Raw genomic sequence first — 26,235 nt, 5'->3', positions numbered from 1 at the left:
TTGATAACAGCTACTAATATGTACTCCATCTCTATGTAATTTTGTCATTTCAAGAATGTTCCATTTAGAACCATACAGGGTGTAAACTTTGAGACTTTTTTGCACTTGGAATAATTCTCTGGAGTTTATTCAGATTGTTGCATGTATCAGTAGTTCATTCCATTTTATTGCTCAGTAATATTCCATTGAATGCATGTGTATCACAGTGTGTTTAGTTATTCATCTGTTAAAGGACTTCTGGGTTGTTTCCAGGTTTTAGATTACAAATAGTGCCACTACAAACATTCATTTACAGGTTTTTATGTGAACATAAGTAGTTGTTTCTCTGAGATACATGTTCAGGAGTACAATTGCTGGGTCATATGGTAGTTGCATGTTTAGTTTTTTAAGAAACTGATAAACTGTTTTCCATCCATCCTATCAGCAGTGTATGTTTCTCTGCTTCCTCACCAGATTTGGTATTGTCACTGTTTTTTATTGTAGCCATTCTGGTAGGTGTGAAGTTGTGGCTTTAATTAGCATTTCCCTAATGGCTGATGGTGTTAAATTTTTTTTCATGTGTCTATTTGCCTTCTGTATGTCCTCTTTGTTAAACTTTCTCTTCATATTTTTTGTTGATTTTCTAAATGGATCTTTTTCTAAATGTCGAGTTTTGCGGTTTCTCTATACATATTAGATATAAATCCTTTGTCAGATATGTGGTTGGTAAATATTTCCTTCTACTCTATAGGGAGTCTTTTGAGCTTCTTAACAGGGTTATTCCCTGTGCAAAACTCAAACTGATTTTTTTTATTAAAAGTATTATCTTTGATTTAGTGAATGAATGTCACACATACTAACGGCTAGAAATTCCCTTAAGAATAAACAATAAAAAATTTATTTATTTATTTATAAAGATGTGTAATGCTTTTTTTTTCTTCTTTTTAATTTTTTGGCTGAACCAAAGATCCGTACTGGGTATCTTAGTTCCCTGACCAGGGATCAAACCTTTGCCCCCTGAGGTGGAGTCTTAGCCACTGGACCACCGGGGAAGTCCCTGTAATGCTTGTTATTATAAAGGTTCTTACTTGTGTAGAAAGAGACTATTCACAGTTTTTCTCACATAAGAAATGGGCAGCAGTTGAAGTGAGGAAATGGATTATTAGAATGTCTCCTTTTACCAGTTTGGAGGGCAGGGCACAATGGAAAATGAAGGCAGCTTATGAAGGTGCAGTGATTTGTATCATATCAATTTAGCTAACTGGAACTGCGACTTAGAAATTCCTTTCCTGTGTTGTACAGGGCAAGGGCTGCACAGGAGAAATTTCTTCGAGGTTTGGAAAGTGAAGGTGAAGTGGTTACCGACGAGGATTCTTGGCCTCCTTAATCAATAGAAATTGAACTGAGGCCAGACAAATTCAGGCAAGGCTTTACTGGGGCCCCTGCTGCAGCAGGGGGCAGTGAGAACAAGCAACAGGTTCCCTTGCCTGTTCTCGCTTCCAGAGGGAGGCCAGCTTGTTCCTTACATGGGGTGAGGGTAGGAGTGTGTCCAGGGGTCAGGCCAGAGGGGTGACTTAGGTGGTTTGCCCACCCATTAGGTGGTGTCCGGTGCAGGGGGCGTGCACAGCGTCCTGCTTGTGCTCAGGGCCCTTCAAAAGTGGCAGTTGGGTTTTTGGTCTCTTTGAATGTTTTATCCAGAATTTGCCCCGGCTGGGCATGCAAGCAGTTATTTTTAGTCCCATATAGTTTCTTTGTATTTTGTTGCTCAAGGAGAGGTTTCTCCAGGGGCAAGCGTTGCAGCACTGCAGCAAAGGGTCTCAGGTTCCAGCCTGTCTCAAAGTGGCCGTGTTCCCGAAAGTGCAGTCCCACTGCTCACCGCTGGAAAGCCAGTACTTGAGAGGAAAGGTTGGTAGAAAAGAAAGTTTGCTTATTTCGGAGGCGACAACTGGGGGAGAAGGTGGACCCATGTCCAAAGTCCAACTCCCCACTGACAATCAGCAGACAGGAGCTTTTAAAGGGGTGTTTCAGGGATGTATAGGCGGAGGGAGAGGGCTGTGTACAGGAACAGCACAGTCAGCTCTGACAGTCATCTTGAACTTGGTCATGCGGTGGTGGTCTGATCAGCATCATCTTGATTGTTTTAAACACAGGGTCAGTTCCAGGGTTGGTTTGTGCCCATTTCTTTGAGGCCAGTTCTTGGAATTGTGGCAGTTTATGTGATGGCTACAGTCTGGTCATCATGTAGTTAACTTCTTCCACCTGATGGGGGTTTCAATATTTACAAAACAGCTCAAAAGATATGGCTCAGGATATTATCTATAGCCCTTGAGGAGGAACTAAAAGTCCTTGACTTTGCTTAATGACTAAACTATTTAGTCTTGTTTGACTGCTTTCCTTTGCTTCTGCATTTTCTCACTTCTCTGATTAATTTTTTTCTTTGACTAAAGATTTTCTACAGACAAAAGGCGGGCGGAGGACATAGGGTCGGGGCGGGGTCGGGTCTGTCCTGGGAAGGCCACATAGGGTCCTGTTCTGTTTCAGCCATGTACCCACTCAGAAGGTGTGTGTAGGTTTGGTGTGTCGCAGCTCATGCTGGTTGCCCCAGGCTTGCTGAGTAACCTGCTCTGGTGTGCAACAGCAGCTGATTCTGCAGCTCCTCCGGAATTCTCCAGATCTCCTTTAGCTACTTGGAATCATAGTGCAGATATGTGTGCAGCACTGTGGAGACTGCTGGCCTGTTTGCAAGCCACTCCCATAGTTAAAGTTGGAGACTAGGAGGCTGCAAGAAACAGAAGTGTATTCTAGTTAATCTTTGTGGGTTCCAGTCCCTCCTTCCTTTCCCCTACTTCAAGTCCATCCTTCCTTCTCGAATGCCTGCCCTGCTGGCGTTCCACTTGTTATAGACACAGGAGCAGCAGCCTTGCATAGGCTATGTAAGGAGTTCCCATGATTGTGGAAGGTCAAAACTCTGCAGCAAATTCCTGCTGCTGTATCATTCCTGATCTGCTTCTCTGGTCAAACTTTAACTGATACAAATAATAATTTCTTTGTGTTGCTTGAAGTGAATTTAGAATTCTAATGAATTTCTGTCTCTAGTCAAATCTTCTGTTCAGTCTTTTCATAATCTCATTTCTAAGGGCACACAGGAATATTTTTGGACTGTTGTAGAGCAGAATCAAAACATCTGTGAAAACTTAATCTGCAGCAGTAACCTTTTTTATTTTTCTTCTTTATCCTTCGCTGGCCATGACATGTTTTTCACTGTGGAATCAGGTGAAGCACATTAAGTCACTTTGTAGACACTGAACTGACACAGAACCAAACCTCGTAATGCCCATAACGCCCACCTTGAAAAATGGTCCTGATTGATATAAAAGGTGCTTAGCTTTTAAATTTTTATTTCCTTTCTACCCCCCTTTCTCTTGAGGAGAAGCTCCTGCTGGATTGTTAGCGGTGCCATTCCATATCAAGAAGCAAGGAGAAGCTTCCTTCAACAAGAAAGGACCAGCGGTTTTTCCAAGTTAATGACGGGGAAGCGAAGGCAAATTAAATGACCTCAATTCTCTTTCCAGGTTTAGGCTGTTGAATCATAGTATTCTACTAGTTCGCTATAAAGTTTTATTTTATTGAAGGCTCTGATGGTAATATAAACCAGATGAGTGAAAGTGGCTGGTTTAAAATGTCAGAGTTAAAAAATAGAATATCTTAATATGTGCAGCTGTAAGGATTTGCAACATTTTAATGTTTAGATCTTGAGAGTTTTTTTGCATCAGTTTGCATCTTCTAGTCACAAATGATATGCCAACCATGAAAATCAGCTCTAACCGCTGTGCCCAAAACCTAAAAGAAATGGTTTGATTTGACCTCTGTGGGAATTCATTTTGAGATAGTCTATTGCTACAAGACATAATTCTGTTTTCTAAGTCTGTGATAGGAGACAAGTGAAGACTGTTTAGGATGTTTGACTAGATTGTCTAGGATGTTCAGTGATGGATGTAGTTAAGGAAAAATGTGATTGGAGGCAATAAAGATTTTATAGAGAAAAATGAATTTAAAAAGTCCTCTGAAAATTTCATGCCAAACTAAGTTAATCTTAGAAACCCCAAGACGAGGAGGTTAGCATCCTTGCCTGTTAGGATATGCTTTAGACGTAAGATAGCCTTTAGGCTACAGTCTGTCTGGTGGTGTAGGAGGGATAGAAAATGAGAGGAATATATTTCTGTATCATGAGGGTATTTTTTTTTTTTTTTTTTGCGGTATGCGGGCCTCTCACTATCGTGGCCTCTCCCGTTGCGGAGCACAGGCTCCGGACGCGCAGGCTCAGCGGCCATGGCTCATGGGTCCAGCCGCTCCGCGGCATGTGGGATCTTCCCGGACCAGGGCACGAACCCGTGTCCCCTGCATCGGCAGGTGGACTCTCAACCACTGCGCCACCAGGGAAGCCCCAAACATATATACCTTTGAAAGAAAAAAACATTTGCTAAAAATTGACAGCTCAGTTATAGGTATAACTAACTATATTATATTTGGTGTTGATCTGTTCATTTTTGTTATTTACTGCCTCACTTCTGGAAGATTTTTCTTCCGGGACTTGCTTCCTTCTGTGGTCACTGATCTTCCTGCCCTCAGTTTCCTCACCCTTTCTTTGATGCAGTCGCTACTCTGAGTACTATGTGACAACAGAGACTGTAACGGCCTCCTCCTGACCGGCTCCCTTTTGCCTGACCCCTCCCTACGGCTTCCTCAGAGCCAGGTGAGGATGAGTTTTGCTTTGGCCTCAGGGCACCATCTCCCTGCTGCACTTCTGTTTACATTGGTGCCTTGGAACCGCATCCTTTGGTTCTTTATATACATGAAGTGATGACGATTTGCTGATTTATTCCTGGTCCTGGAGGGAATGCAAAAGAAGAGCAACTAAAATGATTAAGGGCCTAAGGGATTCTCCTTAGAGGAAAAACGAGAAGAACCAGATGTCGTTGTTTATTGGCTGAATGATCTAAGACTATGGAAAGCATTTAGAAGTATGAGAGCTGTAATGAAGGCAGGAGGTAAGAAGAAGAAAAATGAACGGGGATATAGGAAGACGGGAGAACTAGAACCGGGCTGTGGAAAGTCACCCGGAAGGTGTTGGAGAACCCATCATTTGAGACACCAAAAACAGAAGATGAGGGGTACATTTAATTTTTTCTTTTCCCAGGTTTATAGTCTTACTGGAAAAGAATGTATGTTGTGTTGCTGCTGAGAAAACTGGATATTTTCTGGCAAGCATGGCAACCATATGCAGCCTTACCTTAAGCTTTGAGACCTGGGTATTGTTGTTCTGAGTATCACCTGTCTTGAATCACTGGGTTGCTTAGGGCAGACCTCTGGGCTCCATCTCAGATCTGCTGGCTTAAAATATCTTGGGATGGGATTAGGGAATCAGCAGTTGCAACAAGCACACTGGTGATTGAGAATCCAGGGAAGCCCTGGGACTCAGTGGAAGTCTATGTTTAATGAGGTTGAGATGCCCAAATCTCCCTGGCACAGCAGAGAAAGGACTCCAGAAGCTCATTGAGATAGGAATGTTGGGGTGCATTTATCACCTCGTCTGCACACACCTCACTCCCACCCTCTACTGCATTCCCTGAGAGGGCCAGGTGCTTCTCCCTTCATTGAGACATTGAGAAATACATTAGTGAGGGAGTGCCTGCAAGGTTGGGAAGCTCTGTGTTGGCTCTTTTCTGTAGGCCGAGTGTGATGTGGGAGATGCTGCCATTGAGGTGGGTTTTCCGACTCCACTGGGGGTGATGGGAACCTGGAGTTCCAGAGGCCAAGTGACAGAGCTTAGCTGCCAAAGACTAGGTGAGAGCATTTGCTATGACAGGCATGAGGATGCGGTGATAATCAGAATGTTTTGACCCACAGGGATCATTGGTGGTGGCATGAAGTAGTCAGGCGGCCCTCTTAAATGTTACTTGATCTATATACCAGGAAAATTGCAGGTTCAGGGCCCAGAACTAGACACGAGTCACGGCGATGGAACATCACGACCTCTCACGCAGTTTCCAGACCCCTGCCAGTTCATTGACGTACGGCTGTTTGACTGAAATAGAGTTGGGGTCCCCTTGAGGAGGGACCCTAGTATATTCCCTAGTAGAAGTCTCTTGCAGAGATACAGACTGTTTTTATTTTTTTCCTAAACCAGAGGTATTTTTCAAAGAAGAAAACTAAAAGAGAGTAATGGGCTTTACCTAGAGCTCTAGGCTGTGAGGTGTGCGTTGCTGGATGAGGGACAACCAATGACTTTCTTCTCCTCTCCTACCCCTCCTCCTGTGGCTGCTTGATGCCAAACTGTGTGACCCTGTGACCTTTCCTGGGAACAGGTGCCTTCCGATTGCTGTGAGCTCAGTATGGCCCCCCCCTCTCTGGGCACTTTTACGAAGAGGCCGAGGATTTCAGACAGAGACGGGGCTCTTTACGTTCTGTTTGCCAAAATCTGGAAGGCTTTCAGCCAGTAGGCATGACTATTAAGATTATTTTAGAAAAAAACGTTGTTTTACTTCCTATTGCTTGGCCTACCTTTATATGAGAAAGGAAGGCTAAATCAAATAAAGTTAGAGATTCTTTGAATAGAAAGAGAAAGATGATCTTTTCCAACTTCCAACTTCATGTAAGTTTATTTGTTCGTCCAGTAAACCTTCACTTAGAATCTACTGTGTGCTGAGTGAGATGGATACAGTGACAAAAAATTAATTTCTAAAAATGTATGAAAATGCTCATGACATTTGAGGAGTGTAGTAAAAGAGTTTTAAAAAACTGATTAAATTCTATGATGGAAGTACGTTCAGGGTGACGTGGAACCTGAGAGACTGTCCTCTCTAGGTGGTGTTTAAGGTAGGCTGTTATCGCATCTCTGTGTGGACATTTCTGGTTATCCCAAACACCGATTCTAGTTTTAGATCTTACATCTTTCTCTGAGCTGAAGTCTGCCTCTCAGTAGTTAGTTAGCAGGCCCCGTGGCAAACTGTGAGTACTTGAACCACATAAATGGGCACCCAGGTATGTCCATGCAGCCGTGGAGGCCCAGAGTTGCCAGGTCTTCTAATATTTGAAGAGAAGCTGGAAGTTTTTATATGAAATCACCTGTTTTATTGTGTGACGAGCATGCACCAGGCACTGTGCTAGACACTGGGGATGTAGCCATGAATATGTCAGAGAGCCTTTCCCCTGGAGAACTTGGTATCATTTCTGTCTGCCACCTTTCTCCAGGCTGAGTGTCCCCCATTTCCTCAAACCTATCTCCCTGTGACATCACTTAGAGACCCTTCCCCCAGCATCCTGGAGCTGTCCTGTGAAGGTGCTCTGGCGTTGAAGTAGCACCCTGAGGGGCTGCTGCCCCACACTGGACACCACCCACGTTCCCTTTCCCACTTGCACAGAGAAGGCCTCCCTCTTCCTTATCTCTGTACCTGGTAGGTTCTCCTACTGCTAGAATTCTCTCACTTTTAATCATCTTTCTCTGTTTCTCCTCTCTTTCACCTGCTATGCTGTTAACTCTTCAGTAGCCAATGCTGTGTCTTCTCTTTGTATCTCTGGGCTCCACGTTATACCTGGCATCTAGCAGTTGCTCAATAAATATCTGTTGGAGTGAATTGAAATGAAAAATATTGACTTAGGCGGTTCCCTGACTGTCTATTGGTAGTTTGGTCTGTTTCGGTAACCAGGACACAGTAACTCGGAGCTTAGGATAGACTAACAGCCCTTGGACATACCATGTGTAGAGTTTTAATCTGGATTGCGAATATCTTGTTCTCTTTTATGTCCAAATGTGGGTCTTTACTGTTACCCATATTCTGTCGAATCCTCTTAGAATGAAGTAACAACTTCAAGCATTTAAATTCTTTGTGAAACTCAGTCTCCCAGTACAGTAACTAACTCTCCTTCCCAGATACAGGCCTTCTGCAGGTTTGGTTAGCATATACTATAGATTCGTTTAAGATTTTGGTAAAAATATTGAACAGCTCAGAGATATTATCAGAACCTGTGACGTACCCTGGGGGTCTCCATCCGAGGAGACATTGATTTATTATTCACCACTCTTTGTGTGTGCTCAAACCTGTCTTATTCTATCTTGTATGCAAGGAGATCCTGAGAGAGTCTGATAAATGTCTTTGTTAAAATAAAGATGTCATGCATCTATCACATCCCGTCTCCTATTAACATGTGAATTAGTCAGTTAACTCCCTTTTTGTGAACCCCTGTTGGCGCCCAGAATCAGATTCTTTTTCCAGGGCTCACAAATAGAATAAGTTCTAAAATTTTGTCATCATTTCATCTTAAGCTCACTTGTCTATAATTTGGAGAGTTCTTTCTCCATCTTTTAGACATTTAGAAAACTCTCCTAATTCTAGATTTTTGGTGATTTCTCAAAGCTTAGATTCACTAGTGTCAGGTACCATGTGAGAGGCTTTCACACTGCTACCTCATCACTGCAGTGGTTCCCCATTCAGCAATTAAAAAAACATATTTTGGCATCTACTTGAATTCACTTAAAACACCAGGCACTCTGTCCTAACCAATTTCCAGATATAATCTATATGGATAACATCTGCATATTTTCAGATATGACACATATGGACACAAAGGTGACTCATGCCTACTATTTTATATCATTTTGGAAGGGGAAAGGAATGTATGTTAATTACCTCATAAAAGTGTGGTAATATAGTACGGTCGGTCGTCTTCAGTGATGCTTTTTACTTTCCAAATGGTTGAATAACAAATAAATTAGAAAAATAATAGGTCTTTTGTTTTCTTTTTAGAAACAGTGCTATTATTTGTAATCCAGAGTTATGATCTAAAGTATAATATGTGTGGGAATAGTCAAATCCATAAGGGTTTTGGTTTATTAGGTGTCTTTCCTTCTCTGTATTGCTGTTTTTGTAATTAACACAGTGAGGTGCATCTTTTAGATTGACAGGGCCATTTCCGTCTCTTCCTCTACTCACACTCACAAGACTTCTTGTGGGAGTTTGCTCCCACACCAAGCAATTCTCCGACACCTGCTGGGTGTCCTAGAATTCGATTCAGTCCTGACACTCCCTACCTGGAGTTAGCATCAGATCCGCCCAGGGAAGGGCTTGGTTCTACACGATTGCCCCACTTCAGACACCAGTCGCAAGTACTGAGTCCCCAGGTTACCCCCATTTATGTCTGACCTGGCTACAAGTTGGGGGTTCCCAGAACCCCCTCCTCAGCTTTGATAATTTGCTGTAATGGCTCACAGAACTCAGAGAAACACTTATGTTTACCAGTTTATTACATAAAGAAGGGTATGATAAAGTGTACAGATAAACAGCCAGGTGAAGGGATGCACAGACTAAGGTCTGGAGGGTCCTGAGAGCAGAAGCTTCTGTCCCTGTGGAGTTGGGCTGCATCACTCTCTGGGCATGTTGATGTGTTCACCAACCTGGAAGCTCTCTGAACCCCATAGTTCAGGGAATTTTATGGAAGCTTCATCATGTAGGCATGATCGATTATTAACTCACCCTCCCTCACCTATGCCCTCCCTGAGGATGGGGGTAGGGCTGAAAGTTCCAAGCTTATAATTGCACGTGATCTTTCTCGTGACCAGCCCCCATCCTGAAGCCATCCAGGAGCCCAGTAAAAGTCACCTCATTAGAACAAAAGACACTCCTATCTCCCAGGGAATCCAAGGGATTTAGGAGCTCTGTGTCAGGAACCAGGGCCAAAGACCAAGGATTAGAACAAAAGGTGCTCCCATTGCTCTTATCACTTAGGAAATTGCAAGGAATTTACGAGCCCAGTGCCAGGAACTTGGGGGCAGAGACCAAATATTAAAACAAAAGACGTTCCTAGCACGTGTATCACTTCGGAAATTACAAAGGTTTTAGGGCCTCTGACCAGGAGTTGGGATGAAGATCAAAATATATATTTCTTACTATATCACAATATCACATATATATGTATATATATTTTTGAATACTTTTCTGGTTATCTCCTTACAGAAAATTCCTAGAAGTGGAATTTTTGGCCAAAAGTTGTATAATTTTTAAAGCCTTTGATACATGTCGACAACCTAGAGACCTTTCAGTTTGGGCACCCACCTACCACATGGGAGATTGCCTGTTTTCTCTCATTGAGATGGGTGTGAATGAATTTTAAATGAATGGCTTAGCTGGTCTGGAAAACTCAGCCTGATGAAGTGAGAAACAGTGTAAAATCAACCTCAGGGGGATGGGCTGTCAGGGAACTGCACCCCCGTTCCCCGAGGATAGGGACTTAGTCTTGTCCTTCTCAGAGCTCCGCCATCCTGAGCTTTCTGATTTCCGGGAGCTCTATCGGCCTGTGGGCGTCCTCTTGTACTGGAATGGGAGGGATGCTGTTCTCCCTTCTTTAGCTGGACGTGCCAGTCCCCTAGTTCACTGCCCTTTCCTCTTTCCTTCTGAATGAGGTATTTCACACTGGGCTCCTATCTTAAGGATCTTGGGGGTGTGCGCAGACTCATGGGTCTGTCAACACAGCTGTCTGGAATCTTGCTTTGGAGCCCTGGAGTTGGATCCCTCACAGCAATTCATTTTTCTAGGCTTAGTTAGGACCATGATTACTTCAGTGGGAATGAAAATTGAGTTGATTAAGTGACTATGACATTTAGATTCATATGTCCAAATAAAGCCTGAGATGTTTAAAATTCCGTAGGTTAAAGCTGTGTATGAATCAAGTCACGTGTTTAGAATATGCATATGCCATCGCTAAAGCTGACTTTTAGATTCTTCATTGTTTTTGGCAAACAGGAGGTGTTTGTGTAGGAGAAGCAGATCAAGAGCATGAGAATAAAGATGTGGTATTACTGTTTTGGTAAACTGGGCTGGAGTCTAGACAGCTATAGGCAGTACCACTTAGGGTGTGTATGCTCTCCCGAGAGAACCCTTCCCTATACAATTGTATCTTTTCTATAACCCTACAGACTCAGTTGGGGACATTCTGTCCTGTTCTTAAATTAAAAGCTACCTTCAGAAGTCTCTCTGATGTGCATTTCTGTCTTAGGAAAGTGTTTTTTAAGATGTTGAGCAATTAATTTCCCTTCTCTTTGTGGTTCTCTTTTTAGTTTCTTTGTTGTAATCCTAGAATTCAGATTCTGAGATCTATAGGAATTTATGTTAGAAAACATTTAATACAAATTCTGAAATGCTATGTTCTTTCTCATCCTTATAATTTCTGCTACAGCTGGTAATTGTGGATAGGTGCCCTGAAGATCCCTTGTGGAGTGGTAATTAACGATGATTCCTTGTGCGTAATCTGAAAATTTGGTTCCTGGTGGCACCGTAGGTGAGAGAACACAGTCATACCTGGTTTGTCTCAACCTTGACCACAGCCGCAGTTTCCTGCTCTCTTTCTAATCTGTGGTGGCCATAGCTCTGACCCACAGCGCTGTGGACTTGCCTCTAACACTCAGCTGCTTAGGAAGAGGTGGCCATGCTACTGGGGGGTGTTTGCATCAGCCAGGGAGTGAGGGAAAAAGGGGTGGCATGCCTGTCTGCCTGCCTTCTCAGTGAGGCCACAGTTTTCTGAAGTAATATCGTATTGCATTTGCAGTGATTTCTGCAGATAGCAAAATTTTTAGATAGGAAAAAAATTACACTCAAATGTACAGAATCACCTGATATTGGGAATCATTTAAAAATAATTGAATAACTTATCTTTTAAAATGATGGATTTCCTTTGTTTGTGCTTATGTTCTGTTTGTAGCTAATTCAGTTTTTGTTTGTTTTTACAGGCTAAACATCTTTTTGACTGGCATGAACCCATTCTACTTTCATGCAGTAAATGTCATTTTACACTGCCTAGTGACCCTTGTGCTGATGTACACCTGTGACAAAACTGTCTTCAAGAATCGTGGACTTGCTTTCGTTACGGCATTGCTTTTTGCTGTGCATCCTGTTCACACAGAGGCGGTGAGTGTCATTGGAACTCAATGAAATAATGAAGCAAAAAAGTGATCCTGGGCTTCCTGGTGGCGCAGTGGTTGAGAGTCTGCCTGCCGATGCAGGGGACACGGGTTCGTGCCCCGGTCCGGGAGGATCCCACGTGCCGTGGAGCGGCTGGGCCCGTGAGCCATGGCCGCTGAGCCTGCACGTCTGGAGCCTGTGCTCCGCAAGGGGAGAGGCCACAACAGTGAGAGGCCTGCGTGCCGTGGAAAAAAAAAAAAAAAAAAAAAAGTGATCCTTTTTCCCTTTCGAAATCATGTGAATTTAAAGCTCTACTAAAGTGTTTATCTTTATATATAAATCATTCTGCATGACAGCTTTTCTTTCTGAATGTTCAAATGGCCTTTACTGCACCTTCAGGATTTCATACCTGTTATTCACACCTGTTATTATTACAGGTGGTAATAAATGACCACAGTTCTTTATCTGCAGAAAATTTAAGTCCTAATGTGTTTTAAACAGCAAGGGGCATTTTGAGATACTTAACGCTGAGTCATTGTTCGTGCTCTACAATTTTTTAACCTTTTCTCACTCTGCTTTATGTTTATAATATTCATGATGCACAACTGTAAGTGCTAGGTGAGAGACTATAAAAAGTTGAACTAACGTTCTTCAAGTTAGACACATTTAGGAGACTTACCATCAGTTTTCCAAGTTATTTAGTATGAATTGTAGTTATTTGGTGGATAATGAGAAATTTATTTAGAAAATATAGATAGTTTAGATCTGTGCTCTTATTTAAAATATGGACTTAGTCATGCACCAAGATGGCGTCATCCAGCTAACCTTGTTTCACATCTCAATAACCACAGTTGGTTTATTTCATGTGTATTGCTAAGGGTGGATGAAGACTTTCCAAGGGGTATGTGGGTACCACAGTTTTAAAAGAATTGTTTCCAGAGGCTCAGATTGCATCCGGACACTTTCCTGCAGCTCCCATGTGGGTCTGAGTGCACACCTGGGGGAAAGGTGTCAAATTGATTCTCCTCTCCCTGTTCCCCTTTCAATTGCCTTTTTCTTATTTAAAGAAAAATAAGGAATGTCTTGCATACATTTACTATGCCCCAGGGGTACAAACAGGCACCTTACAATGAAACAATTTGATATATTGGTGTCAGCCAGGTCTCCTCTAATTAAGGCATCATAAACCCAAAGTAGGGCTTCTTGTCTTTTTCTGTCTTTACATATTTCTGTGAGGAATGCAGCATGGCATTAGAAGTAGGATGTGGTGGCCTGTGAGATTCTGGTTGTCATGGGGATGTATAATATGTTCATTTGATCTGACACAAGAAGTCTGATTTGGCCAATTGGCTTAATAATGAGAAATGGTTAGGCCATATAATGGACGTTTGCCACAAACAAAATTCTAAATCTGTAAGCTCAAGGTTTTGACACAAGTGAGAGTGATAAAGAGCGAGTGATAAAGAAGAAAATTATTTTATAAAAAAGTACTTTCTTAAGGGTACTTTTTCCAGCCCTTTCTGGGTATTTTGGACTGAACAAGGTACCTGTAAGTGGAAGACTATTAAGTATAAGTAATAGTCCTTTGCAATTAAGTGTAAGTAATAGTCCTTTGCAAAGTCTCAGTCAAGCCTTTTTGCTGTACTTCTGAGAAACTGTGAAAGCAAACGAAACTAATAACAGGTAACTCTAATGATGGGTACACTTCATTTATTTGCTTTCAGCCAGATTAAAGGAGAACCTGATAGAATTGTCTGCTGGTAGATCATTAAATATTATGCAAGATGATAGATCACCATGATTTTTCAAATAACTTGGGTGTTCAAAGAATTAAGTCACTGTATAACATGGCTACTTCTGTCCTCATTTATGTAAGCAGTGTTTAAATACAAAAGCTACGGATAGGACTGATGCCGCATGCTTTCTTATTCTAACAAAAAATAATATTCAGTCATAGATAACTGAATTTATTAAAAAGAAAGCTACAACTGTATTATTAAGAGGTGTATCTTTATATTTAATAATTATCATTTTTTCTAACTTACGATGTATTTAATAATTGAAAATAATAGTAATTGGACTAATAATACAAAATTGAAAATTAGCACTTAGGTGTTTTGATCACAGGAAATTTAAAAAATAAATTTAATTGCATATGTATTTTTACTACAGAGAGAGATAATAAATAGAATATTTAAAAATGTAACTATAACACATTAAGAAAAAATGCTGAGGGGGAAATAAAATGGAAATATGAGTTTAAGGGGAAAGGGTGTAAAATGTGTATCATTTAGAGAAGAGCCTGTTCATATTTGTGTAAGGGGAACATGATGAGCTTCAAATTGCTGTGGTATGTTTCAGGTGTATTTGGTACATTTAAAGGAGTAACATTATGGCGTTATTTTAAAATGTCAGTTTCTAAAATGCACAGGAAGTTAGATCCTTTGAATTATTTAAAATTATGATGAAAAATTTTAGATGTGAATTTTAAAAGATGAGAGCAATGCGTAAGTTTTCAATATGATTGTTAGATGAAGAGAAGTAATCAAGGACCACTACTCCTAGCCATATAGAATATATGACACCAGGTCAGTGGCAATGTTTTAATCTAAGCCCATCAACAATATTATGTTTCTGACAAATAATTTCATAAGTAGAGTTAAAAATTCGTGCTTAGAGTGTCTTGGAGAAAATTTTTGTAGGAAAGAACAAATGAGTAGAATAAGAATGGTCCTAATTCTGTGCTTGCAGAGAGGGAGAGCACAAAATGCAGGTAATCTCAGGCAGTGTGATCATGAGCTAGCTGGAGTTCTAAGAAAAAAGGAAAATCCTGTTAGCAAAATGACCTGTAAGAAAGGGTTTCACAAATACCATATGCTAACACATATATATGGAATCTAAAAAAAATAATGGCTCTGAAGAACCTAGGGGCAGGACAGGAATAAAGACACAGACATAGAGAATGGACTTGAGGACGTGGGGAGGGGGAAGGGGAAAGCGGGACGAAGTGAGAGAGTAGCATTGACATATATACACTACCAAATATAAAACAGCTAGCTAGTGGGAAGCAGCTGCATAGCACAGGGAGATCAGCTCAGTGCTTTGTGGCCACCTAGAGGGGTGAGATAGGGAGGGTGGGAGGGAGACGCAAGAGGGAAGGGATATGGGGATATATGTATATGTATAGCTGATTCACTTTGTTATACAGCAGAAACTAACACACCATTGTAAAGCAGTTATGCTCCAATAAAGATGTTAAAAAAAAAAAGGTTTCAAGCAGCTTTTGTACTAATCGGAAAAAAAAAAAATCCATGGTAACACAATTATGGGGACAAAGGAGCCTGAGAGCTAGACATTTATTTGGGGAAAAATCTTAAAGAAACTATTTGCATTCAAAGGAGATGGGGGAGGCATAAGAAGGCAAAGAAATTTGACCTGTATAATAAACTATACTGGAAAGTAAAATCAAGAGACTGTTATTTAATTATAGATATTAGTTCAGGTTTCTAGAAAGGAGGGCAGAGAAATAGAGAAAAAGAAATGTGTTATGAAAACATAGTGATACATTATTTAAGAAAAAGAAAAACAGACCATAGTGTGATGAAAGAGGAAGTTAGTAGGATGTGTCTCCTCTTTGTTAAACAAGAACAAAAATGAGACCATAAATTACAGCAGGAAGGATGGAGGGCTTAACTTGCGGGGGGAGGGTTTAGTGTAAACATGTTGATATGATTAAGGATTTGCTTTCTTAATTACGTAACCAACAAATTGTTAAACGAGTGCTTGCTTAGTGCAGGCCCTCTGCTAGGTGCCAAGGGGGTATGTGGGTGGGCAGTGGGGTCCCTACCCACAGTTTGTTCATAAGCTCCTAGAAGAGCCAAAGAGCGTACACATAAATACATACAAGACAAAGCAATATGTTGTAATAAAACTGAAATTCCAGCGAAGGGAAAAATTATTTCCAGTTTAAGTAGAGAGGAATAAATTCATTTAGTTATGTAATTTTTCAGCAAATATTTGAGTGACTATAATACAGTCAATCAGTGCAGGGCTATAGCAGTGAATAAGGTAGACCTAGAGCTTTCCTCATTGAAGGCCTTGTGATTCTTGGGTTTCCTGACAGTATATTTCTTGGGAAATTTGTGTTTTTCTGAATCCCGAATCATGAGAAAAATCAGAGAAATTGGGAAAATGGGGAAATCATTGTAATTCTCCTATGAGAATTAAAACTTAACAATCATCATAGAGACATTACTGTTTGAAGGAATGCACTTCTGTCTAGTCAAAAGCAAGAGCAGGAAATGCTGACACATGGAGTTGAAGGTTAGGGTTGACGTTTCCACAGCTGGGACAAGAGTACTTAGGAGAAAATTGGTCATGATCTAATCAGCCAGTTTGGCTTTCAGCTGTTGCCATGTGTTAAGTGTGTGTTCCTGGCTCAGTCTGCCACCAATAGAACTCATTTTGCAGGTAAAATAATTAATAGATATAATATAATAGTGATAGTCCAAGAAATAACAAGTTTTGGGGGCAAATTAAGTCCTTACTTGGCAGTTTCCACATGTGATTCTGTTAAGTCTGCTAGGAGATCTGAATGTTACATTATTTGAATTCTACTCAATTATGTTCACTGATTTTTTTCAAATGTTTGAATATTTGTTAAAGGAATACGGTTCCCAGGTTACAGCTACCTGCTTGGTGATGGAAACTTGAAGCTTAAGGGAAGAAATACATGCTCTCCATCTCTTTGTATATTTGACCAAGTCCTTTTGTACTTCCCAGCACCCTAGGTTCAGCCTGCATTGTCACGGGATCAAGCCCAAGGGGTGACAACTTGATGTTCCATCTTTGCTTCTTGTTGCCCACTCCCACCCCCTTTTCATTTATTCCATGCTCTCATCACTTTAACCTCCCCTTCCAGGAACACCCAGTTTGCTTTCAGGACTCTCTTTCCTCTGCCTGGAATGCTTCTGCATTCCCTCTCTGGCCCAAGATTCACATCCGCCTGTCTTGAGTTTCCTGAAGTCCTCCTTGCTTGACCTTTAAGTCTCAGTGAATAAGGCCAGCCTTTCCACGAAGCCTTCCCAGATCCTACAGTCCAAATTAATGCCTTCAGTCTTCTCATGGCAGTGATTTCTCCCCTTTACAATACATGCAGTTTCCTTGTAACCTCTTAATACCCTCTTTGACTCCTCACCAGACGTTAACTGCTTGGGGCAGGTTTAATCCCTCCAGCTGGCATAAATACCTGGCAAATAGGAGGCACTTGTTAAATGTTTGTTGACCGGCGTGAAACATGCAATTACTGACAAGATGATGTGGACAAATTGACTCACTGTGTGGCTAGTCTGGCCAGATAGTAGCTGATGACAAGCACCTTGTTTTTAAGACACTAACCCCCTTGCCCCAGAGACCCCAGCTTAACAGGGATACAGAGTAGGTGTTCAGTGACTGCTTGGTGGTTTGGAGCTGGCAGCAGAGTCTCTCAGTGTTAGCACTGACATTTCAACCCCCGCTCTGAGCTTCTGCTCCAAGGGACACTCCATTCTTCAAATCTGGGCGCGTCCAGCTGGCACACGCTGCTATTGCTGCTGCTGTTTCCCGGCAGAGCTAACTGACTACAGTTTGAGAAGCAGGGCTTCAGGCGCCTTGAATGCATTAGTTATGCCTGCCTAGCTTGTGATTGCCTCATTCCAGCTTGCCACACCCAATATCAGCTTGCCAGTCCTGCTGTTGTCTGGGTTGGCCACAGCAGTAGTGCTGTGTTGGGTGTCCCCCTGGGCCCAGACGCCTGGGCCTTATCCCAGGACTTTGTTGCTGGCGAGCTGGGCTCTCTGTTTAACCTCCCAGAGGCCTTGCTGGTGATGCCGAGCTCAGTGCTCAAAGGGGCGGTGCCTGTAGCCTGAGCAGGCCTGGGCTTCACAAGTGAACCGTGTGCAGTTGTTACTTTACGTACTGTGAGTCTGAGCTGGGCCTTGACACCGAGGTGAAACCACACTGTCACTAATAGACATATTGGATTATCTAATAACGTTAACATAAAATATCATACATGTAAACCTTAAAGTAAAAAGATGGTTTCCATACATCACGCAGAAAAACCCGTCTCACTGTTAAGAGTCTCACCCCCTTTCTCTGCAGGGAAAAGGAAGAAAGAAGGGCATCAGCAATGAGTGGGCACTTTGTATATATCATCTTACTTATTACAACAGTAACGTGAGTTAGGGGGTGTAATACTCATTTTAAAGATAACAAAACCAAATCTCAGAACTTAAAGATAACAAAGTTGAATCTCCCTCAGTTGGTTAGGGGAGCCTGTATTCAAGCCTTGGATGGTCTAGCTCAGCGGTCCCCAACCTTTTTGGCACCAGGGACTGGTTTCGTGGGAGACAATTTTTCCACAGACCTGGGGTGGGGAATGGTTTCAGGATGATTTGAGCACATTACATTTACTGTGCACTTTATTTCTGTTATTATTCTGTTGTGATATATAATAAAATAATTATGCAACTCACCATCATGCAGAATCAGTGGGAGCCCTGAGCTTTCAGTTGCTACTCACTGATGGGGTTTTGATATGAGTCTGCAAGCAGTTGATTCATTATGGTCTCTGTGCAGTCAAACCTCTCTGCTAATGATAATCTGTATTTGCAGCCGCTCCCGAGCGCTAGCATCACTGCCTCAGCTCCCCCTCAGATCATCAGGCTTTAGATTCTCATAAGGAGCGCACAACCTAGATCCCTCGCATGCGCAGTTCCCAGTAGGGTTCACGCTTTTATGAGAATCTAATGCCTCCACTGGCCTGACAGGGAGCGGAGCTCAGGCAGTAATGTGAGTGATGGAGAGCGGCTGTAAATACAGATGAAGCTTCGCTCACTCACCTGCCGCTCACCTCCTGCTGTGCGGCCCGGTTCTTAACAGGACACAGACCACTACCATCCGTGGCCCGGGGATTGGGGACCCCTGGTCTAGCTCCATGTGTGTGTCATTGCCTCTCCTTTATGACTGCAAAATTTGCTTATTATATGAAGATATTTATAGGTATATTTCCCAGAAATCTATTTTCCACTATTAATTGTTGATTGATTCTCCAACACACCATGGGCTTCACGTCTTCTGTGATTTGGGTAAGGCTGTTTTCTGTGCCTGAATGTCAAGTCTGTTTATTTCCCTTGCGAATTCTTCCTCATATGTGACCTTTTCTTTGAAGCATTCTTTGAACCATACCCCGTTTTTTTCCTTTACAGTTTTATTTCCTGGATTTCAAAAAATTAAGAGAAATGTACACGTTTGGAGTAGTGAAATAATACAAAGATTTATAAATGGCCATCTGTCCCCACCCTTCTTCCATTTCAGTCCCTTTCTGAAGTAACACAATAAAAAAAAATAATTTCAAGCTTAAAAATGTAGTGACCATGCACTCTTTATCCAGAGTCACCAATTTTTAACATTTTGCAGCATATGTTTTATCATCCTTCCACTCTTTCTCCTTCAATATATAAAAATATTACTTGCTTTCTGAAGCATTTGAGAGTAGGTTACATAATTCATGCTCCTTTACACCTTAATAATTTCGTTGTATATTTTCTAAAACCAAGGCCATTAGTCACTGTTTCTTTTTAGCCTCTTTTAGTCTTAAGTTTTGAACAGTCACCAGTCTTCAGTGTCTTTCTATTATATTTATATCTTTAAATGTAACTTAAAATTTATATTAGGATTATATATAATATACAGTGTTATTAATATATTTGTCTTAATATTGTAATTGACAATGGTTTATCATTTATTGCTGTCCTTATTTATTATGATGTTCAAATTGTTGCATATTTGGTCAGTGGGAGCCCATTGTTACTGGCTTCTGTGTCCTATTGACATGTACCTGTCATTTTTTGAGCAGTTACTTTCTGACATGAGAAGATGATCCAAGTGCTCTTGTATCTCCTGAGTCTCAACCCTGGAATCAGCTGCTTCTCCAAGGGGCCCATGTTCTCTTTAGTGGATAAATGGCCTGTGGTTAGTGTCAGGATGGCTCTTTGCTACTGGGATATTTTGCTTTCAGACCCTTTTGGTGATGTTGCTAAGAAACACATAGACGCATGCACGTACACTCACACATAGTGATGGTGAGTTCATACTCCTTCCCATTCTTGTCTTATTTTTTTCCTAGTGCTCTGTAAACATCCTCTGTTCCATTAGCACTCTGGTGCCCAAAGACTAGCACAGTGTCCAGAACTCAGTCATTGCTCAAAAAAATATTTTTGAAAAAAAACCAGTAAATGAATATAGTTTGATGCTGTGAATTGATCTTCAATAGAAGAAAGGTTAAAAATGAAGTTAAGCATGAAAATCTTGCCCCTTCCTTCCTCTTTTTCTCCTTCTTTAAAATTATTGTTAAATATAACCAGAAGTGGTTAGTCATATATCAGAATTTAAAGAATAATGTGTTTTCTAATTTATTATTCCTTTCATTCATCTGAAAACAAATAACATTTCTGTAATGCGTTTCTGAAAGTGGTTTTCTGAGGTTTTTATTTTTTCACACTTTCTAGGTGGCCGGAATTGTTGGCAGAGCTGACGTGTTGGCATGCTTGCTGTTTCTGTTAGCCTTTCTCTCCTACAGTAGGTATGTATGTCTAAGAATGCCCTTATCTGTTTACAGTCATGCTGTCCCCTGGGAGTTTCTGGGGTGTGTGTGTGTGTGTGTGTGTGTGTGTGTGTGTGTGTGTGTGTGTGTTGACTCTGAGCTCCTGCCTGAGAGAGGAGGGAGGCTTCTTGGCAGTGAAATGCCCAGTGAGCTTCCTGGAGACCTGGGATAGGAAACCGTCTCCTTACCGAAAGCTAGGCTGTTCTCTCTTCCAGCCGCATTCTGAACCATGTCATAGCCTTTTAAAAGGACTGCTCTCCCAGTGCTGGGAAGATAAGCTCTTGCTTCTTGATTTCTCTTACTTGTAGTTTCTTACTGAGAATGGAATTTGAAATCTTAGCTCTGAGGCAAAATATACTGGGTCTAGTCCTCTCTTCTATTTAACTATGATTTGTTTAATTTCTCCTTTTCATTTTGGTCCTACATTTTGTTTTGTTTTTTTCCTCTTTATTATCCTCATTAAAGTAGCTCAAAGCTTAAAACAACAAGGCTGAATTGAAAGTAGTATTTCTCAACTGTGATTTTCCAATTTGCACATCCTTTCATCAAAATACAGAAGCTTCTTGCTTTGGTAGACTGAAAAACAGTAAAACAATTTCCCATTATATTGCCCCTTTCCCCCTAACTTGATCAGATTCTCACCTGAGTCGTGACATATCCACATAGGGAAAGGGGTGGGTAAAAAATGAAGGTAGGGCTTCCCTGGTGGCGCAGCAGTTGAGAATCTGCCTGCTAATGCAGGGGACACGGGTTCGAGCCCTAGTCTGGGAGGATCCCACATGCCGCGGAGCAGCTAGGCCCGTGAGCCACAACTATTGAGCCTGTGCGTCTGGAGCCTGTGCTCCGCAACAAGAGAGGCCATGATGGTGAGAGGCCCGCACACCGCGATGAAGAGCGGCCCCCGCTTGCCGCAGCTAGAGAAAGCCCTCGCACAGAAACAAAGACCCAACACAGCAAAAATAAATAAATAAATTAATAAAATCCCTGTTTCCACTTCCCAGCTCACGTCATTGTAGTCATTGTTTATTAAAAAAAAAAAAAATGATTGTAATGGGGGCAGGTGACTCAGAGGGTGGCCCAGGAGAAAGGGGGCCAGTGAGCCACATTGCCCTGCTTCCTGGAGGGATGCCTGGTTAAGGATTTGTGAACCTTGATCTCTAGGTCAGTTCATTGGCCTATAATCTTATAAAACCCAGTGACTCCAAGGAACACTGTTCTAAACCAGTGATTCTCAGTAGGGGGCAAATTTGCCCACCTGCCCCAGGGGGACATTTGCAATATCTGGAGATACCTTTGCTTGTCACAACTGGAGAGGTGCAGCTAGCACGTGAGTAGAGGCCAAGGATTCTAGAGTGTGCGGGACAGCCCTTGTAACAAAGAATCATCTTCCCTAAAATACCAGTAGTGCTGAAACTGAGAAACCTTGTTGTAAACCAGTTTAGAGCTTGGGTCAAAGATGGACTGAATTAAGCTTTATGAAGTTTTGCTTTAAGACCAGAGTCTCTTCTTAATATAGTACCAGGCTTCTAGTCCTGGCTTTGTAATCTCCCACTGCATTGCTAGGTATATAAAAGAGTGTTGTGAAAATATTAAAAATATAAACCCAAATTCAACAGTTGTTTCCTATTTGCTCTGGTGTTAGAACAAGATTAATAATCGCTTTTGAGTTTGAACTTGATCCTCAGCCTTCTTCTCTGTGTTGATCAATTTGGGAACATGAGTGGCCCTGCAGCATATCCATATCTGTGTGGTAATAAGCCACACTGTTACAGCTTTCTGTTGTGCAGGCCATTCGCACTTGGAGTAATTTTAAGCTATAAACCAGCTTCGGAGAAAAAGCCTGTCTCCTACAAATTTGGCATATAATTTAGGTGATTGTTCTAAGACATAACAATAAGGGTAAGACGTCACCACTTCAGATATATTGGCCTTCAAAAGAGTAGGAGCAAATTGGTGTGCCACCTGCGGAAGGAACAGTGGAATTTCTTGGTGTGGCGCTGACTCTGTTTTGTAAGGTGAAAAAAGACTTTACAGCAGCTGGAGGGTTTTAGAAAATCCCTGCTGGAAATTATGCTGAGAAAAAAAAAAAAAGCTTTACTTAATACATTCTCATGAAAAACAAATTTAAAACTACAGTTTAGAAACTAATACAACATTGTAAATCAGCTGTACCTCAATATAAAAAACCAAAAAAACAGATTAGCCAGAAGAAAAGAAAAAGACTAAAACGTGTATTTTCATCACAGAAATGATGATTGTGTTTGGTATATATCCACTGATTTCTTTGTACAGAAGCATATAAAATACCTTCACAAAAATAATAATAATGATAAACACTTAACATGTAATAAGTCATTTACTGAATCTTCCCTACAACACTGTGATCCCATTTCACACATGAGGGAACTGAGGCACAGGGAGGCAACCGACCTGCCCCATGTTACCCTGTTAGTTAACAGCAGAGCTGTGATTTGAACCCAGGGAACCTGGCTCCAGAGTTCATTCATGTGGCTTAGTAACCTGTTGTATTCACTTAAAATATATTCACCTAAACATCTTTCCATGTCACTAAATACATCTCTATGGTAGCATTTTACATGGCTTTTTAGTGTTCCTTTGTTACATGCCATAATTTACCAGAATTTTTTTTTTTTTTTTTTTTTTTTTTGCGGTACGCAGGCCTCTCACTGCTGCGGCCTCTCCCGTTGCAGAGCACAGGCTCTGGACGCGCAGGCCCAGCGGCCGTGGCTCACGGGCCCAGCTGCTCCGCGGCATGCGGGATCCTCCCGGACCGGAGCACGAACCCGTGTCCCCTGCATCGGCGGGCAGACCCACAACCACTGCGCCACCAGGGAAGCCCTACCAGAATTTATATATGCCTTAATTTAAGTACCAAATTCAGCATTGTTGGGCATTTACTTTTTTCCATCTTTGCAAATTTTAAATAACACTGTGATGAGCATGCTTCAAGAAATCTTTGCTCACCTACTTACTCAGAATACAACGAAATTGGTGCTAGATCTTATCTTTAAAAGGTGGTTATTTCTTAGCGACCCACATTTCTTCTCAAGAGTAAAAGCAACTCAACCTTGTTTTTCAGGAGCGTGGACCAGTGTCGTGTTGGGGAATGTTTCCCTCCCACGGCTTCTCCCTTCTTCCTGCTGCTCAGTCTGTGTCTGGGGACCTGCGCTATGCTGGTGAAAGAGACGGGCGTCACGGTGTTCGGCGTGTGCTTGGTTTATGATCTCTTTTCTTTATCCCACAATCATGATAAATCGTAAGTCATTTTAAAGTTTTGCTGTCAAGCAGTCCATGATGTGCAGAGAAGAGTTGCTTAAATCAATAGTTTTCAAACTCTCATTAAAAAAATAGAGGTATAACATTTTGTTAAATGTAACCTCCTCTTAGACTATCATATAGTAAGGCTTATTTCCTTAGGATAAATGCATTATATGTGTTTAAACTCTTCACGCTTTTGTGAAAGTCCATGAGGACTATAAAGTTTTCGTGAGCCCCAAATTTGGAATTGAAAAGTATCATTGCTGATTGCAAGTTTATATCGCCAGATTGTTTTGGTTGCATACTACTGAGAGATCTTGATTCACACAGTGGAGTAGTTACAAATGGTAACAGTCTGTTAACAGCTTGACTTGAATCTCTGCCTTCAAATGCTAAATTAGAGTCGTTTACTTGCTCTCGGGATGATGCCTTTACCTGAGAGTTTTGGAAGGGGCCTTTTGGAATTCCACAGAGGGCCAGTCTAAACCCTACAGGAATAATCACACGTCATATTCAAGTTAAAGAACAAGTTTATTTAGTAGCCTATTTTCATTTAAAAAACTTAAGGTACATTCATATTATCCTGTGGATTATAGATGATAAGAGTGACTAAGGCATATTAAAAGTTCAAGTACATACTATAATTTTCTTCCTCTGTCAAATCCATAATTACTAACAATTTGACATGCAGACACTATTTTTCACTAATTATAAGGCCCTTACATTTGAACTTTTAATAAATGTCACTGATTTATTCTCCAGCCTTGTCCGATGAAGAATTTTATCTTAAAAAAAAAATCCTGTCTTTTTAGCCCATTCCCTACATCTTTATGCTTCTTGACATAAAGATAAGAGCAGTGCTAGTGAGTGGCAACAAGCTGAGATGAGTCATTAGATTCTGATCACCTTCCTGCCTGGGCGTACTTGGAGATAATTTAAATAGATTGTAGTGCTCTGTTGGCTCTCTGTAAATCTCAGAGGCATGTAAAAGGAAGGAGCCCAGTTATCATTTTGATCCAAGCTCAAACCAAGAAAGCTGTGAGCCAAAGCACCTCCCCTAGGCTTATATGAGAATGCCTTTCGTCTGTATCCTCTCCACCCATGGTAGTAATTGCATTGCTGACCTTACTATTTAGAGAGCAGCCTATCCACCCCTCTGGCTTTCCACTTTCTTCTGGCATCCGCTTTGTATCTTCCTCCCATCGTCTTTCTGCTTCGCTCTACTGACAGCAGAAGATGTGGCAAGTGCCTGCAGACCCTTGCCTTTGGTTCAGTCCAGAGATATTTTAACCTCATATCGACTGAAATAAAACACACAACTGGTGGGTTGAGAATTATGTTTTATTTGGGGACATTGCTAAGGACTACAGCCTGGGAGGGCAGCCTCTCAGATAGCTCTGAGGGACTGTTCCAAAGAGGTAAGGGAGGAGCCAAGATGTATGAGTTTTTGCTGAAGAAAAATTTAAAAAAACAACTATATAGTCGAAACTCAAAAGATTAGTGCTAATCACAAAAGATCAGGCATCTCAAGTTAATGATTTCAGTGCTTTTCTATATATGGGAAGATGCAAGAGTCTGGGCTCATTAAAATTGTTCCTTTGATATGCATCTCAACTCTCTAGGGTCAGTATCCTATTTTTCTCCATCCTGAATTCCCCTCAGGGCGCACCTTCCAGGCCCGCTGCAGTGGCTGATAATATGATAGCAGGCAGCATTCTTGTTTAGCTCATCTTTGAAGTCATATCTCCTCTGGTCTGAGGTCTCTCCAGCCCACTCCTTTTTTCTTCATCTGGTCACTGTTGAGCTAGGCTTTTTTCAAAGAGAATAATTGTCGTTTTTATTCCTTTAGTAATTGTTCTTGACCTTCATTATACCAAACTGCCAGAAGTTCTATTCTATGAAAAAAACAATACTGCTCATATGTAGCTTGGATGTTGCATAGCTCATAGTTGGTGGGGTTTCTTTGTTTGTTTTAGTAACTTTTAGCTCTCACAACCGCCAGCATCTCTGCATAGGTGGAGGCATTCATTCTTTCCACCCACTTAACACATTCTCATTCTGTGCCTGGCCAAGAATAAGAGAGTTAAGATTCCTTCCCTCAAAGAGCAATACTGGGGGAGACGGACGTTACATAAGTAGTTACGCGAGTAACTGAGTACAGTGGTGAAAGTGGTGAGAAGGAACTGAGAGCAGGTAACAGGGAGACCTGGTCGATCACAGTATATCTTGAGTGCAGGCCGTGTGCCAAGCACTGGGCCACGCCATTTACAGGTATGAAGTCACTGATTGCTCACAACAACTTTTACCCTCATTTTACAGAGGAGAGAATTCAGGCAGGCATAGAAAGTAACCTCTCCAGAGTCACCCATCCCCTATTGCGAC

The 26,235-nt window shown here is 41.5% G+C and overlaps 1 protein-coding gene across 5 annotated transcripts in view; it reads left to right on the top strand.

The window, feature by feature from the left end:
- Positions 1-26,235, top strand: part of TMTC1 (transmembrane O-mannosyltransferase targeting cadherins 1) — a 260,735-nt gene that overhangs the window by 3,848 nt on the left and 230,652 nt on the right. For 4 of the 5 annotated variants that reach the window (XM_049694189.1, XM_033430160.2, XM_049694188.1 and 1 more), the window contains exons 2-4: positions 11,759-11,936; positions 20,480-20,553; positions 23,675-23,851. In XM_049694189.1, the coding sequence (XP_049550146.1) occupies positions 11,759-11,936; positions 20,480-20,553; positions 23,675-23,851 (429 nt within the window). Of the gene's footprint in view, positions 1-10,655; positions 11,311-11,758; positions 11,937-20,479; positions 20,554-23,674; positions 23,852-26,235 lie in introns of those variants that run through there. The other variant, XM_033430161.2, reaches the window with a different exon arrangement.

The sequence above is a fragment of the Orcinus orca genome, chromosome 11 (genome assembly GCF_937001465.1).
Source record: "Orcinus orca chromosome 11, mOrcOrc1.1, whole genome shotgun sequence".
Classification (NCBI taxonomy): domain Eukaryota; kingdom Metazoa; phylum Chordata; class Mammalia; order Artiodactyla; family Delphinidae; genus Orcinus; species Orcinus orca.
This window is presented reverse-complemented; position numbering and strand designations above follow the sequence as displayed.